Here is a 17,214-nt window from a genome sequence, read left to right as displayed (position 1 = left end):
TGCGCCTCGAAATTCTGTCCATAAAAGTAATGAACAGAATCGGTGACAAAGGGCACCTTGGGCAGCCTTGGTGGAGTCCAACTCTCACCAGAAACGAACCCGACTTACTGCCAGCAATGCGAACCAGACTCTGACACCGGTCATACAGGGACCTGACAGCCCGTATCAAAGGTCCCGGTACCTTTGATACCGTAGCTTTCCCCAATGCGCCAAGACTATTAAACATTATTTGAAAGAAAAAATAAATAAAAACAGACAATGACATCACAGCAAAAGTAACATACCAAGACCTTATGCAGCAGAAACTGCAATTTTTACAGACTTTATCCCAACAAACATTCAACTTTCAGAACAGGGGCACTGACAGTTCTGTGTCAGTGCCCACAAGGCATTTGACCGTCCCCCGAGGGACACGGTCAAATGCCTTCTCCAAGTCCACAAAACACATGTAGACTGGTTGGGCGAACTCCCATGCACCCTCCAGGTGCATGCACCCTCAGCAGCTCTACACCCTGCTGAGGGTGTAGAGCTGGTCCAGTGTTCCACGACCAGGACAAAAACCTCACTGCTCTTCCTGAATTCGAGGTTCGACTATCTGACTGACCCTCCTCTCCTGGATCCCTGAATAGACCTTACCAGGGAGGCTTAAGAGTGGGACCCCTCTGTAATTGGAGCACACCCTCAGGGGGACCACCACCTCAGTCTGCCAATCCAAGGGAACTGCCCCTGATGTCCATGCGATATTGCAGAGTCGCGTCAGCCAACACAACCCTGCATCCGGAGCCTTAAGGAACTCTGGGCGAATCTCATCCACCCCCTGGGCCCTGCCACTGAGGAGCTTCTTAACCATCTCGGCGACCTCGTCCCCAGAGATTGGAGAGCCCGACCCAGTGTCCCCAGGCTCAGCTTCCTCAATGGAATTCATGTTGGTGGGATTGAGGAGGTCTTCAAAGTATTCCGCCCACTGACCCACAATGTCCCGAGTCAAGGTCAGTAGCACACCATCCCCACTGTAAACAGTGTTGGTGCTGCACTGCTTCCCCCTCCTGAGATGCTGGATGGTGGACCAGAATCGCCTCGAAGCCGTGTGGAAGTCTTTCTCCATGGCCTCTCCAAACTCCTCCCATGCCTGAATTTTTGCCTGAGTGACCACTCGAGCTGCATGTACCCATCAGCTGCTTCAGGAGTCCCACAGGCCAAAAAGGCCCAATAGGACTCCTTCTTTAGCTTGACAGCATCCCTCACCGAAGGTGTCCACCAATGGGTTCAAGGGTTGCCGCCGCAACAGGCACCAACAACCTTGCATCCACAGCTCTGATAAGCCACCTGGGTAATGGAGGCACAGAACATGGTCCACTCAGACTCAATGTCCTCCACCTCCCCCAGAACGTGTTTGAAGTTCTGCCGGAGATGGGAGTTGAAGCTCCGTCTCACAGGGGACTCTGCCAGACATTCCCAGCAGACCTTCACAATATGTTTGGGCCTGCCAGGTCTGACTGGTTTCCTCCCCCACCACCGGAGCCAACTTACCACCAGGTAGTGGTCAGTGGACAGCTCCGCACCTCTGTTCACCTGAGTGACCAAGACATACGGCCGCATATCTGATGAAACAATGACAAAGTCGATCATCGAACTGCGGCTTAGGGTGTCCTGGTGCCAAGTGCACACATAGACACCCTTATGCCTGAACATGGTGTTCGTTATGGACAATCCGTGACGAGCACAGAAGTCCAACAACAGAACACCACTCGAGTTCAGATCGGGGGGGCTGTTCCTCCCAACCACTCACCTCCAGGTCTCATTGTCATTGCCCACATGAGCATTGAAGTCCCCCAGCAGAAGAAGGGAGTCTCGAGGAGGGGCACTCTCCAGTACCCTGTCTAAGGACTCCAGGAAGGGTGGGTAATCTGAACTGTTGTTTGGCCCATAAGCACAGACAATAGTCAGAACCCGTTCCCCCACCCGTAGGCGGAGGGAGGCTACCCTCTCATTCACCAGAATAAACCCCAACGTACAGGCGCCAAGATGGGGGGCAACAAGTATGCCCACTCCTGCCCTGCGCCTCTCACCGTGGGCAACTCCAGAGTGGAAGTATGTCCAGCCCCTCTCAAGGAGAGTGGTTCCAGAACCAGAGCCATGCGTCGAGGTGAGGCCGACTATTTCTAGCTGGAACCTCCCAGCCTTGCAGACTAGCTCTGGCTCCTTCCCCACCAGAGAAGTGACATTCCACATTCCTTCTACAGCTGAGGATCAGATCGCCAGGGTCCCCTCCCTCGGCTGCCACCCATCACACATTGCACCCATCCCCTTTGGCCCCTCCCACAGGTGGTGAGCCTATGGGAAGTGGGACCCACATCTCCTCTTCGGGCTGAGCCCTGCCGGGCTCCATGGGTAAAAGCCCGGCCACCAGGCGCTCGCCATCGTGCCCCACCTCCAGGCCTGGCTCCAGAGTGGGACCCTGGTGACCCACGTCCGGGCGAGGAAACACTAAATCCAACGTTTTTTCTCAACGTTGTTTAACTAATTGGAATGTTTTATATGTTTTTTTGTTTTGTTTTTTCATAGTGCAAATGACATTTTTTTTGTTTCTTCTATAGTGAAGAAGAATAGTGTCTTCACAGGTCTGCCTAACAAGTCAGGCAGACAACTGTGCTGAACCAGAACCCTGCTGCTTTTAGCTGACAGTCTGGCAGAGTATGAATACACCTTTGGAGGACACACCTTAGTCTAACATGTCGCTATGGTCAAATTATTTTCACTTTTTTTCTAATGGTACCATCATGTTTGTACAGAACTGTTTCATTTGTAGGTTCTTTAAAATGATTCTGTTGAATTTTCCAGTAAAGTTTTATTTAATGTTATTCTTGGTCAGTTTCAAGTTATTTCATTCTTGATATTTTTTGTCATTATAAAAAAATAATTTTGTCCAAGTGATGAATATTTATATATAAACATACAAACCAGATTCCAAAAATGTTCGGACACTAAACAAATTGTGAATAAAAACTGAATGCAATGATGTGGAGGTCCCAACATCTAATATTTTATTCACAGTAGAACGCAAATCACAGATCAAAAGTTTAAACTGAGAGAATGTGTCATTTTAAGGGAAAAATATGTTGTTTCAAAATTTCATGACGTCAACAAATCCCAAAAAAGTTGGGACAAGGCCATTTGTACCACTGTGTGGCATCTCCCCTTCTTCTTACCACACTCAACAGACGTCTGGGGACAGAGGAGACCAGTTTCTCAAGTTTAGAAATAGGAATGTTCTCCCATTCATGTCTAATACAGGCCTCTAACTGTTCAATCGTCTTGGGCCTTCTTTGTCACACCTTCCTCTTTATGATGCGCCAAATGTTCTCTATAGGTGAAAGATCCGGACTGCAGGCTGGCCATTTCAGTACCCGGATCCTTCTCCTACGTATCCATGATGTTGTGATTGCTGCAAAATGTGGTCTGGCATTATCTTCTTGAAAAATGCAGGGTCTTTCCTGAAAGAGATGACTTCTAGATGGGAGCATATGTTCTAGAACCTGAACACAGTTCTCTGCATTAATGGTGCCTTTCCAGACATGCAAGCTGCCCATGCCACAAGTACTCATGCAACCCCATACCATCAGTGATGCAGGCTTCTGAACGGAGCGTTGATAACAACTTGGGTTATCCTTGTCCTCTCTGGTTTGGATGACATGGCGTCCCAGTGGTCCATAAAGAACTTCAAATCGTGACTCATCTGACCACAGAACAGTCTTCCATTTTGCCTCACTCCATTTTAAATGACTCCTGGCCCAGTGCAAAAGGCTGAGCTTGTGGAGCTTGCTTAGAAATGGCTTCCTCTTTGCACTGTAGAGTTTCAGCTGGCAGCGGTGGATGGAACGGTGGATTGTGTTCACTGACAATGCTTTCTGGAAGTATTCCTGAGCCCATGCTGTTATTTCCTTGACAGTGGCATTTCTTTTTGATGTGCAGTGACGTTTAAGGGCCCGGAAATCACGAGCATCCAGTAGAGTTTTACGGCCTTGACCCTTACGCACAGTGATTGTTCCAAATTCTCTGAATTTTTTGATGATGTTATGCACGGTTGATGATGATAACTTCAAAGTCTTTGCAATTTTACACTGGGTAACACCATTCTGGTATTGCTGCACTATCTTTCTGCGCAACAATGGTGGAATTGATGATCCTCTTACCATGTTGGCTTCAGAGAGACACTAACACTCTAAGAAGCTCTTTTTATACCCAATCATGTTGTCAATTGACCTAATTAGTGTTAATTGGTCTTCCAGCTGTTTGTTATATGTTCAATTTCCTTTTTCCAGCCACTTATTGCTACTGTGAAATTTTGAATCAACATATTTTTCCTTTAAAATGTTACATTTACTCAGATTAAACTTTTTATCTGCCATCTATGTTCTATTACGAATAAAATATTGACTTTTGCCATCTCCACATCATTGCATTCAGTTTTTATTCACAATTTGTTCAGTGTCGCAACTTTTTTGGAATCAGGTTTGTATATACATTTTTATATATTTTATAATTTTAACCCTGGAATCGATATGAAATGTAGCTGAAACAGCGGAAAAATGTGCCTTAATATTCCTCACATTTCTATTTGTATTTTTATTTGTAAAAATACAACAACAAAAACAATAATAACAACAAAAACAGCTTCATTCAGGTGGGAAAGAGAAAGTTCTTGTGTATCTGCATAAATTTAAAATGGTGATGAAAGTGTGCTGTTTCAGTCTATTTGTTGGAAAGACCCCATGCTTTCTTCTTTTCTTCTATATTGAAGTCCTCCTTTTCAAATTCTTTCTTTATGTAGAAGTGCCCACACGCCCCTCCCCTTTTCTTCATGCTGTTTTGCCTCTCATTTCATTCTGCACCTCCTCCATTTTGTGTAAAATTAAATTGTTTTCATGCTCCTACCTTTACTTTTTACTTTTGGCTTTCACACTAGCTGTTTCAACTTCATTCTTTCAAAGGAAAAGAAGTTTACTCCCATTAAACCTGTTCTGTTCTTCCTATTGTTGAACCCAGAACCCTAATCTACAAACTTCCTGCATGTCTGAGTTTGACTGCACCCTCCACCACTTCCCCCTCTGAACTTCTCCACCCCTCTCTTCAGTTTCTGCTTTGCTCTTCCTGAGCTCACTCTGTCGTTGGCGTTCGCGTTGACTGGCCAGAGTCCGCGAGCTGAGCACCCTCTGCCTTTTTCACCCTCTATCTCGCATCTCTGCAACTCTATTCATCACCGTCCTTCCCTCTGGGTAAGTAAGCCGTGATTTTCTTTTTTTTTTCCAGTTCATATATCATGCTCACACACCCACATGCAAATTTTGCAAGGACAGCAGAGATTAAGGAAAATTAAGTGTACTCAGAGAATTATATTATGTAACATTATCTTTCTCTGAAAGTCTGGATTTCATTAAAACAGGTTATCAAGCTAAGTTTCCAATACCATGATAAAAAGCTGGATTAGAGTTTTATTTATATTCCATTTTGGATCATCAGATGGTGTGAGACTACAAATATCCCTGTTAATTATTGACATTTAAACATTTTTCTCTCACAACTTTGCTTCCTCTTTTAGGCGAGGATATTGTCACTTCTCTTTTTCTGTTAATCTTTCAGTTCACAAGGTTCCTCTCCCCACTTCCTGATCTGATTCTGGCATCTGATTGGTCATGGCGTACCATAGCTTCCTTCTGGAACCAATTAGCTGCCATGCATGGAACAAAGATCGGACCCGTAAGACTGCTTTAAAAACTCCTTAAACTGTCTCATCGTTCAACTGGTTAAACCTAACGGTACATCTTCCTCTGACTAAAGTCTCTTGGTGCTATCAACCAAGGCCTGTGATTGGCCCCTAGGTGGGAGAAGGTATTTCCTGTTTCCTGTAGCAGTGAGGGTGGCGCCGGAGAACTTCTGAGAGGCTTTTGTGCACCATTAGCTCGAGGAAACCAAAGCCTTATTTGGCTATTTTGACCAGTGCTTTGCTTTCTGAGCAAAGCGGATGTAACAGACATCCGTGATCGAGTCATACTTGTGTATATTTAGTTTTACACACACCTTGCAAAAAATAACCCTGGGACTGGTTCATCTGGAGAAGAAAAATGCACACAAAGCACTAATACTCCTCTTCTGAGACAAATACTTCTGACTCATCTGCAGACTAAAACATGTGGGGTTTGCCACAGTTTAAAGGAAAAGACATTGTGTTCTCACAAGCCGTGTAGGTTGCCCCCAGGAAGAGACACACTGTTTCTGTAGTTTTTCTGTTGTAGGCATTCAATCAGCTGCTCACTTATTATTCCACTGCTCACTTATTATTCCACTGCATTCCACTCTCTTTCTTTATGTTTATGCATCTTGGCTAACACTTTTATCCAAAGAGACTTACAAATGAATATTTGCGAAGCAGTGCAGTTAATATCAAAGCTAACAAGCTACTAGAAAGACGAGCCCAGGTTCCGTCAGAGGTGACTGTGTAAAAATAAAGTGAAAACATAGGGAGGAATGCAGAAAGAGGAAAAAATGCAGTGAAGGTCGTAGGGACATACAGGACTAGGAGATGATCTCTGAAGAGCTGGGTCATCAATGGTTCCTTGAAGACAAACAAGGTAGCAGTGTTGTGTTCAAGACCACCTAACCCGAGACCAAGACAAGACCAAGACTTTTAGGGTCCGAGACCAAGTCAAGACCAAGACCGAGGAAAGTCGAGACCGAGTCAAGACCAAGACCAGCGGCCGTGCTACATGACACAATAAAATGTAAAATATGATCGAAATTGCTTCTCAGAATAATCTGAAAGATCCATATTCCCATAAAAATACCTAGATATTAAATACTTAATACATTTTACCAATATTAAATATTCCATTTCTGTGTTACAATGTGTGATGGTCTCGTGCCATCCCTAAAAACATAACACCCTGGGAATTTGCCCATATTGCTCATATAAGAATCCACCACTGTTGCACCGTTAAACATAGCAATTGAGGCAATGCCCTGATGGTAAATAACACTCAACTATGAACACTGACCAAGGAGCAACAAGCAAGAAGTAACCAAACAGAAGGCGCTCATCGTGACTGTTTTCACTCTCTATCCCAGTACATGAAGCCAGGTAGTCTGACACCATGGCAGACATTACAGTTGCCACTTTGAACAAAAACAAAGAGCAATGTGCATGCTCTGCGTGCTCTTTCGTTCTTGTGTTTTAGTTATTTGTTAATTTAAATATCAACGTACATAACTAAATAATGATGCAGCGTACACAGAGCAATACAAGAACAAAGAAAGGGTGTTCTGTCAGGTCAGATCGTCATAAGCTTAACACGAACTCACGGTGTTCTGTCAGATCAGCATACGTTGTCAGATAGTCGTACGCTTAGCTCAGACATGCATATGCTGTCATTACCATATGATTTTATTTAATCAGCAACATAGAATCATGACGTAGATCATCATACACTTGGTTATTAACAGTTGTATGGCATCCAGCTGCAGCCAGACCTACTTTAAATACACTTTGAAACCACGACAACGCATGTATATCTATCTAGTTATCATATTATGTCATATTATAAACAATTTAATGACTTATTTTTGTCATAACTTGTTGCATATGCTGAACTGACAACTCCACTGACGGTCGGACTTCTTAAGGCGCATGCGCTGGCATGGTACTCACTGCATGTATGCTAGGAACATAGAATCATGACGTAGATCTGTTATTAACAGATGTATGGCATCCTGACTTAGCGGTTAAGTGAGTTTTACACGGGTGTGTGTTGTAGCTGACTTCAGCTGCAGCCAGACCTGCTTTAAATACACTTTGCAACCATGACAACACATGTATATCTATATAGTTATCATTGAAAACAATTTAATGACTTATTTTCGTCATAACTTGCTGCATATGGTGAACTGACAACTCCTCTGACGGTCGGACTTCTTAATGCGCATGCGCAGGCATGGTACTCACTGCACGTATGCTATTCTGACAGTGTATGGTAATCTGATAGAACGGCTCTCAGTGAGTGACACTCCAGTCCTATCTAATAAATAAAGAGCCGTGGAGAAGAATCGACTGTTTCTGAATGTCACATCACTATATTGCAGACTTTTGGACATAGCGTTGTCCTATATATGCGACAAGTTAGTCAACATCTCCGCACAATAATTCAGGCAGTGAGTGACTTTTTTTCATCACAAATTCTTATGTGTCTCTGTACAGCTAGCTTTGCTAACATCACGTTAACGGAGCTTACCTTCTTTGAGCTACTTTTCTAAGTGACGAAAATAGTTAGACGTTGTCTCCATCGTCTCTGAAAGCGAAGCGCTGCTGAGTTAGCTGTGGCCATCGGATCTCTTACTATTTATGCATGCAGCACTATTATATTACTGACAATTAGACAAACATTTTCTGCGCTGAGAGAAAACCACTGCGCATGTCCTGGAGCGCCGCGTGCGAGTGAAAGGTGGGGAGGGGAGGGGGAGGGGGAGAAACACGTAGTTGCTTGGATTTTAATTGGTGCGTTTTGCATCCACTGAAAACAAAGATGTTAACAAATAAACTGGATAGTATGCTGCACGTTTAGTGATATTTTCACAGTTGCGGTCTCGACTGGTCTTGAAATAAAATGCCGAGTCCTCAGAGCCCGAGACCGAGACAAGACCGAGACCAAATGCAGTCGAGTCCGAGACAAGACCGAGACCATCAGAAAACAGTCTTAAGACCGGACTCGAGACCAAGACCGATCTCGAGTACCACAACACTGTAAGGTAGCTATTATAGTAGCGCTCAGCAGGTAATTTCACCATCATGGAATGACACAAGTTACCTGACATGTTATATTAGATACAGACAGACTTCTATTAGGTTTAACAAAGTGAAACAGCATGACTGATCTCTAAAGATCAAGCTGGTCACCGATCAGGACAAATGGTTTCTTGGCACCTTTGATGCAAGTGATAGGGATTCATTTTTGATGCTGATATTTTGGTATGTGTCGTGCTTGCCTGGGAAGACAAGCATCTGGTTTTAGAGAGTTTTAGTTGAAGACAATGGGCTTTAATTCATGTCGACATGCCAGGGAGACAGTCCTGGGACCATGTGGTCATCAGATGAAAATGATTAATAAAGCTGAGTAGTGTCAGTATAGTGGTAGTATGAGACGCCATGTGATCGGATAAACTGACCCAGTGAGGTGGTGTATATTGGAAAGAGAGGAGGTCCCAGTACCAAGCCTAGGGGTACTCCTGCTAGGAGAAGGTTCAAAGGAGATATTCCTATAATAACATGTTCAGCTGCTGCACATATATTGGCTGCACATCTATGAATTAAATCTCCCATTTCATCTACTTCTCCAGGATTCTGCATTGAATTGAGATGTGGTGGCTTTAAAGTATCCATCCATCCATTTTCTTTACACCTTTGTCCCTCAGTGGGGTCGGGAGGGTTGCTGGTGCCTATCTCCAGCTATCGTTCCGGGCGAGAGGCGGGGTACACCCTGGACAGGTCACCAGTCTGTCGCAGGGCTTTAAAGTACAGATACACTTTTCACTACTTTTCCCTTATTGTGTTGCTATCATTCTCAGTTAGCATTAACATATCAGTCTTTACATCTATAATAGGTGTGGGGTACAGAGGCAGAAAGGCCTATCCAATGAGCCAAATTAATTATTAAAGTCAGACAGTAAACATATGATGCAATTTTGAAGCCTATTAAATATGCAAGCAGTTCTTTACCATTAGAACAAATTGATGTTGCAAAGATGATTGGGATATGATTTATTGTTCAGTTATAGTATTTGCCATACCTTAGTATTAATACAGAGGTTATTTAAGATGCTGTTCATTCTGAACCACTATCCTTCTGGGCTTTGACACTAACCAGACATTTTTATCCTAATAAATGCTACTCAGTGGATTTTTAAAAATATTTTCTGTTGTGTGGGAGATAGTTGTTTGTATAAACAAACAAACAACAGTCATCAGCAGATTTTGAAGTACTCAGACAAGTCCATCTAGCAACAACGGTGCCACTTTCAAAGTCACTTGAAACATATTTCTTCCCAGCTTTGATGCTCACTCTGAACTTCAGTGAATCATTTTCACCACATCCAGATGTCAAACTGCCATGAATTGCAGACACATAATTAACAAGTTATCTAGTTGTTTTAGTACACTAGCAAACAGGTATATAATAAAATGGCCAGTGAGTATATGTTGTCATAGTTCATTTAAATGCTTTGATTTGTATTCTAGAGATTGCCCTGTGCCCCAATAACCATGAAGTCCACATCTACAAGAAAGATGGAACCAAGTGGACCAAAATCCATGAGCTGAAGGAGCACAATGGACAGGTAACAGGTGAGACCATCTGTGTTCCTCATGTACTAAACTAAATTTTTCACATCATCATCATCATCTTTTAAAGATGTTTTTAACATATTAACATTTAGCTGACTAAAAATAACACTAACAAATCATACCAATGATTTGTACCAATGATACAAATCATTGGTATGTATATGTTTGAGTGTGTGCTGCTGTGTGGTCAGTAAAAATTCTAAATTCTACGTTCTTATTTCAAATTAAAATCTTTCTGTAAGGTTTGAATTTACTCATGCTTGAAAAGAGAGAGGCTCAAGTACATCCCTACCATCTCAGAATGAATATATTTATGCTGATTAACTTCTGATTAGAACGGCACACCTTATTATAAGTGCAGAATGTGAATAGTTTCTTTTCCCTCAAGGTATTGACTGGGCTCCAGACAGTAACCGCATCGTCACTTGTGGTGCTGACCGTAACGCTTACGTGTGGACCCTGAAGGAGGGATCATGGAAGCCCACCTTGGTTATCTTGAGGATCAACCGGGCTGCTCGCTGTGTGAAGTGGTCACCAAAGGAGAACAAGTTTGCCGTTGGCAGCAGTTCACGGCTCATTTCAATCTGTTACTTTGAGCAGGAAAATGACTGGTGAGGTTGCATGGAATTCTTTTCTATTCATTTGAAAATTATAAGTCAGCATAATATAGGACTAAGTGTCTCTACATTAGGTGGGTGTGCAAGCACATCAAGAAGCCGATCCGTTCTACTATTCTGAGTCTGGACTGGCATCCTAATAACGTGCTGCTGGCTGCTGGATCCTGTGACTTCAAATGCAGGTATTGCTAGCTTTTCTCATGATTCTACAAGCCAAATGTAAAATGAGCTAGACTACATTTAAATGAAGCTAACAGGGATGTCTCAATCAGAGTGGCTTAAGTTTATTCATGCTCACATACTCAGACCCAATCCTTAGATATTTATATGATAAAATGAGATCTATATAAAAGTATTTTTATTCATTAGCTGTGAAGTGCACTAAAATATGCTGCATCTCATCAATATTGTATGATCTGTATTATTGTGACTACATCCCACTTATTTCACCAATGGTGTTCAGGAAGCTGAACCTCTCCTAGTCGCTAATTTAATGACTAGTGTTTCAGCTGCTCTTCATGCTGACTTGATGACTGTCTGAGCACAACACAAAGTAGATAACATCCCATAGACACACAGGGAGCTGCAAAAAATATTAAAATTAATAGTTGAGTCTTTTAGAATAAAAAATAGATTAATTTGCAGTTTATGGTACTGTAATACTAGATACTGTTTTGTAAGACTTTCACACCTTCACCAGGGATGTCATGTGGAAGGCACTGTAGGAATTGATGGGAGAAATGCGACTTGTCTTCTGCAGGGTGTTCTCAGCCTACATAAAGGAGGTGGAGGAGAAGCCTGGCCCCACTCCTTGGGGCAGCAAGATGCCATTTGGGGAGGTGCTGTTCGAGTCCGGAGGTTCTGGAGGTGCTGCACCATCATCAGGTGGAGGTGGAGGCTGGGTGCACAGCGTGTGCTTTTCGCATTCTGGCAACCGTTTGGCCTGGACGTCCCACGACTCCACAGTGTCAGTAGCTGAGGGAGGAAAGACGGGCACGTAAGAGATGGAGGGAAGGTGTATCTGGGGAGTTAGCACTTGTTTCAGTGTTAGACTTTTAACTTTTTGTCATGACTTTCATAGGGTGTGCAGCCTGAGCTCGGAAACTCTTCCTCTCCTGTGTGTTACCTTCATCACTGAGAACAGCTTAGTTGCTGCTGTGAGTATTCAACACAACACACACCTGGCACTTGTTTAAAGCACAATTCATGATCTCAATTTAAATTGGGTTACAACACCCCAAAAAAGTATTCATATGTCTTGAACTTTTCCGCACTTTGTCATGTTACAACCACCAGCTTCAATATATTTGAAGCTGAACCACTTAGAATTCTACTTGTAGTATCTGAAGTTCTTCATCTTCTGATTACTTAAAACAACCAGCATGTCATAATATACTAAACAGTATCTGCTCATGTGTCTGTTGTCTTTCAAAACGTGCATTCTTTTGTTTCTTCAGGGTCATGACTGTTACCCGATGCTGTATGTATATGATGGTGCAAATGCCAGCTTGACATTTGGTGGCAAGTTGGATGTTCCGAAGCAGGCAGCTTCGAAGGACATCAGTGCCAGAGAACGCTTTAAGAACCTGGACCGTCGAGCCTCTGAGACTCAGAGCACTGACAAGGATCTGAACACGCTCCACAAGAACAGCATCAGGTCAGAAGACACAAGTGTTCAGATTCTGAGAGGAGGGAAAACCTGGAGGGGGCTTAATAAGCAAGGGACACCTATGTTAGGGAGACAAGAAACAATTGTGCATAAAGTAAAACACAGAGTTCCTAATAAAATAACATTTTGCGCTCTACTTCTTTCCATTCTCAATGTCTTATTCACAAAGTGATTGGCTCTAATAAGGCTCCAGTGCAATTATATGTAAATCTCCTAAATTTTCAGCTGTTTAAAAACTTCTTGATTCAAACTGCAGGGTGTGATCACATCATGTTTTAGTGTACAGACTTTGATTTTTCTAAACCTCCATTTCAGCCAAATCTCAATGCTGGAGGGAGGAAGAAACCAGTGCACCAAATTCTGTACCACTGGCATGGATGGAGGAATGGGCATCTGGGATGTCAAGGTAACACACATACAAGCCTCAGCCATATTGTCAGATTTAATTTCTGATTATCTGACACATTTGCATCCTCACTGATATCTTTCCAGAACCTGGAGTCTGCTATGAAGAATTTGAAGATTGTGTGAGCTGAGCTGTACACCAACGTTCCTGAAGACATGAAGGAATCCGCTTCTGTATTACAAAAAGCTTTTTGGCTGTATTTTATTCAAGTATTTCTTTATACACAAAGTAAAACCATCAGTTCTGTTGCAACAATGTGTGTAGTCTCCCCAAGGCATTTTGCTGGCTCATTTGATTTGTTGCTTTATAAGAGGGGCTGACCTCAGGTCTGCATATGGTACTCAGTGAGTTCTATTGGTATTTTTAAAAGAGCTCAGTGTGAGCTGAATGCTTAAAGCAGCTTTTACACATTTTAACCATTGAGAACGGCTTCACTGCTTATATTAAAAGCTTATGCTGGACATAACATGCGTTTAATAAATGATTGCTGTGGAACAGGGCCAAAACTAGTGGGTATCTCTGTCTATGAACACTTTTACAACTTTTCATTTATAGTTCATTCTGTTCCACCATATAAGTTTGAGGTTATGGTTTCAGTTGTGTTCAGTATTTTAGGTATCAGAGATTAAATGCAATAAGTATCTTGGTCTAATTTTCATATTTTGAAAGATTGCATGACAAAATAGAACATTGTGAATTGTTCTATTGTGCTACAATTATTTGATGCTCAAATTTGACTTTTTGATAACTTTTTCCTTATTCACTCTTTTTTTTTATTTTATATGACAGGTCAAAAACATACGTAAATTAACCTAAAAAAAAAATTCATAAGTTATTTAAAATTCTTGAATGTCTTTTGACTTTGCATAGCCAGCTAGCTTTTCATTGATAATCATGACCGACTGCCTGAGGTAGTTTCTCTCAAGATGTTACACAGCCAACCTACAATTGAGGACACATTCTGGATTCAATTATCAGTAAGGGTGTTAATACTTCCAAGGTCTGATGTTGCCCTGTCTGATCATTTCCTTGTTATCTTTGAAAGTACAATCTCTTTTGACTCACTTGGCAAAACAGCTACTATTAGAAAGCATTCTTTCACACACAACACAGCTGAAACTTTTAATCAAGTCTATTCTTCCACTTCGCCTCCATGTTGTGACCCAGTAGATGTGTTGGAAAATCATTTTCATTCTGAACTTTCAGGTATCATTGATGCCAGTGCTCCCACCAAAGTAAAGGTTGTGTCCGGTAGGAAAAAGTCTTCGTGAAGATATGCGCAAATAGTTGGATCTGCAAGAAACCTTTCTCATAGGGTGAAACATAAATTACCTAAAACTCAATTTAACATTTATTAAAAAATCTACAAAGAAAGCTACCACTCTACACTAAAGGGAAAGGAAAACGTTCTTTGCGGAAACCATAAAAAAATAAATAAAATAAAAATAAAAAAAATAACAATGCTCAGGCTTTATTTGCCACAGCTGACAGGCTCACAAACCCTCCTCTGATTGTACCACCTGAACTCCAATTAAACACAGACTGCAATGAATGTGCCAACTTTTTTTGCAGAGAAAATTAAAAAATTTTTTTTTACAGTTAATCTTCACATCCATACTAAATCCAATATCCATACTAACCCTAACCCAGACATAACTACAGAAAAAAAACTAAATTTCAATGACTGAGATGGTCCTAGTCAAAGTGTTTAATGACATGTCCATCTCTAGCAGTCATTGGGTAAGAGGTGAGTTCCATGTTGGGCAAGTTACATCTAAGTTGAAGGAAGTTGGAGAACCTGTTTACAACTGAGGATTTGATGAGAAGAATTTGCAGACTCCATGCATAAAGCAGTTATATTTTATATTAAACTTAAATTACACAAAACTCTATATTTACTGATTCAATGACGTCTGAATCAGAAGGCAGCTTGTTGCACTGGATTTTATTTAGGGGTATTACCATAAAAGTAAATGCCACACTTACATTTTGGAAACTCTTTCTCTTCACAATTATGCATTACTGTGTGTAGAGCTATCAATTAACTGAAAAACTGTTCATTTGACAAACACGTAAGTTTTACATTAATTATACATTATACAAACTCATGAAAATCATATCAACATGACTTTGAATTTGACAAAAATCTAATCCCGCTCTATGTGCCTGCACATCCATCTAGTGGCGCGACCAGGAACTGCATTCAGAATTTCCTCAGCTATGAATCAGAGCCTCTGAAAATTATGTGGCAGCCTTGAGATAAATCAAACAGCCTTCCTCATCGAGTCGTGATGACGATGTGAAGCGGTGGTTTGCAGACACATTAGAGGCTCAGCAGCAGCAGAAATAGCAGGGACAGAGCGGGTCTCGTCCAGCCGCTTCCAGTCGCCCACACTTCCGAAGCAGACCCTGTTACAGGCAGCTGTGGGTCGGGATGCGTCCGTCTGAGATGACGGGAGGACGGTGCCAGTAAAACGCAGCGGCTGGTTGCGTTGTGTTAAATCTCGCTTTTGCAATCTCAGCTGAAGAGACTGCATCACATCAGCAGCAGTTTTTCTATCGACCGACACTCAGCGGGGATACAGGCTTTTAATCCTACTGTCTGCCGTCAACTGTTGCTTATTTTCACTGTAAATGAATCTTGTAAGGTAGGTAGGAAGCTTTGCGTATCATTATAACCTACTGGCAAAATGAATTCAATTTTTTTTAAACAAATGCTTGAGTATTGCATGTATGCAGCTAATTGTGTCCTGTTGGTGATGATGAGGAGGAGGATGCTGGGATGAAAGAACAACTCAATATTTCATCTCAGAACCATTCTCTCTGAAACCAGATGAATTTACGCACTTCACTCACAATGTAGTTCTGTGAGAAAGTATTTTCTTCTTAGATTAATTAAGGTTTTGGTTTGTTGTCAGACCTGCATGTTTCAGAAAATAAGACTAATTTAATTTTTTTTTTAAAAAGCCAGAGTTTTGAAGTTATTTGTTAATATATGAAGGGATAAAAGCTGCCCTGCGATGGACTGATGACCTCTCCAAGGTGTAACTCGCCTCTCGCTCATTGGCCGCTGGAGATAGGCCCCAGCACCCCTCACAACCCCACTAGGGATAAACGTGTTTGAAAATGGTTTGATAAATGGGATAAAAGCTATCCAAACCAGCCAGGTAAAAGGACAGGCATTAAAAACTTAAATCAGAAGTAGGCTAAAACATCACAAAATGCAATACATCATGCCCCGATCTAAAGAAATCAAAGAACAGATAAGAAACAATGTGTCTGATTGGAATTAATTATAAAGCCATTTCTAAGGTTTTTAGACTTGGAGAAAACATGAAAAAGAGGTGAACTTTCTTAGGAGTTGCTAGCCCACTAAAACTACTCCAAAACTGCACCAACCACCAGAAATTATGAAAGAATCCGGAACAACATCTAAAGCTCTGCAGGCCTCGTATGCTTCTGTCATGGCTGTTTATAATTCAACAATAAGGAGACTTAGTAAAACTAGCATCCATGGGAGAGGCTGCCCTCACCCCTAAGTAAAAGAAAAAAAAACCCACATTGTCCAATAAAATCTTGACTGGCAAAATATAGTGTGGACTAAGGAGACAAATGTATAATGCTTTGGAATGTGTGCGTATACCTCTGGTGTGAAGTAATAAAACATTTCAGGAAAAGAACATCAAGTATAGTGGTAGAAGAGTTTTGGTCTGGGGCTGCTTTGCCCTGAAAATCCTGAAAAGGAATGTAATCAATTTGTAATATTTCCTTTAATCCCATAGAAAGATGTTATTTCAACTCGTATGAAAATTAAGTACATCCTCAAAGATGGTGGAAGTTAACGATGTTGTCTAACTTGTGCTGGGTCATTGGCTGATTTTACTAATCAGCTGAACGTGAGTCTGTTGGGTTAATTTTCAAACAACAGAGACCTGAAATGTAACCCTTTAAACTCAATAGGATGATGCTGCAGGACAGCAATCCAAAACACACCAGAAAGTCCACCTCTGACTGGCATGACTTTAACAGGCTGTTGACACTAGGGGTGAATTAACCATTTATTAGTTTTAAGGATAATTTAGTTTTTCACATGGGGTCGGGATAGCGTTTATAAAACACAATTATTCCAAATTTG

At 41.7% G+C, this 17,214-nt stretch overlaps 1 protein-coding gene across 1 annotated transcript; it reads left to right on the top strand.

Annotated features, from left to right (window-relative positions):
• Nucleotides 1–5,119: 5,119 nt before the first annotated feature.
• On the top strand, nt 5,120–13,585 carry arpc1b (actin related protein 2/3 complex, subunit 1B). Its single transcript, XM_014970392.2, has 10 exons — nt 5,120–5,276; nt 5,641–5,757; nt 10,283–10,387; nt 10,776–10,998; nt 11,079–11,186; nt 11,765–12,001; nt 12,086–12,161; nt 12,462–12,661; nt 12,989–13,079; nt 13,166–13,585. The coding sequence occupies exons 2-10, from the start codon at nt 5,694–5,696 to the stop codon at nt 13,202–13,204; spliced, it is 1,143 nt and encodes a 380-aa protein (XP_014825878.2). The 5' UTR covers nt 5,120–5,276; nt 5,641–5,693; the 3' UTR covers nt 13,205–13,585.
• Nucleotides 13,586–17,214: the final 3,629 nt, after the last annotated feature.

The sequence above is a fragment of the Poecilia mexicana genome, unplaced genomic scaffold, assembly GCF_051168715.1.
Source record: "Poecilia mexicana isolate PSO_F unplaced genomic scaffold, ASM5116871v1 scaffold_2, whole genome shotgun sequence".
Taxonomy (NCBI): domain Eukaryota; kingdom Metazoa; phylum Chordata; class Actinopteri; order Cyprinodontiformes; family Poeciliidae; genus Poecilia; species Poecilia mexicana.
Note: the sequence above shows the minus strand (reverse complement) of the source record. Positions and strands in the feature narration are given on the sequence as shown.

Coding starts and splice junctions, on each gene's coding strand:
- arpc1b (XM_014970392.2), top strand. CDS start 5,694: ATGGCGTACCATAGCTTCCTTCTGGAACCAATTAGCTGCCATGCATGG. Junction 5,758..10,282: donor ATGGAACAAAGATCGGACCC/GTAAGACTGCTT, acceptor TTTGTATTCTAG/AGATTGCCCTGTGCCCCAAT. Junction 11,187..11,764: donor TCCTGTGACTTCAAATGCAG/GTATTGCTAGCT, acceptor TGTCTTCTGCAG/GGTGTTCTCAGCCTACATAA.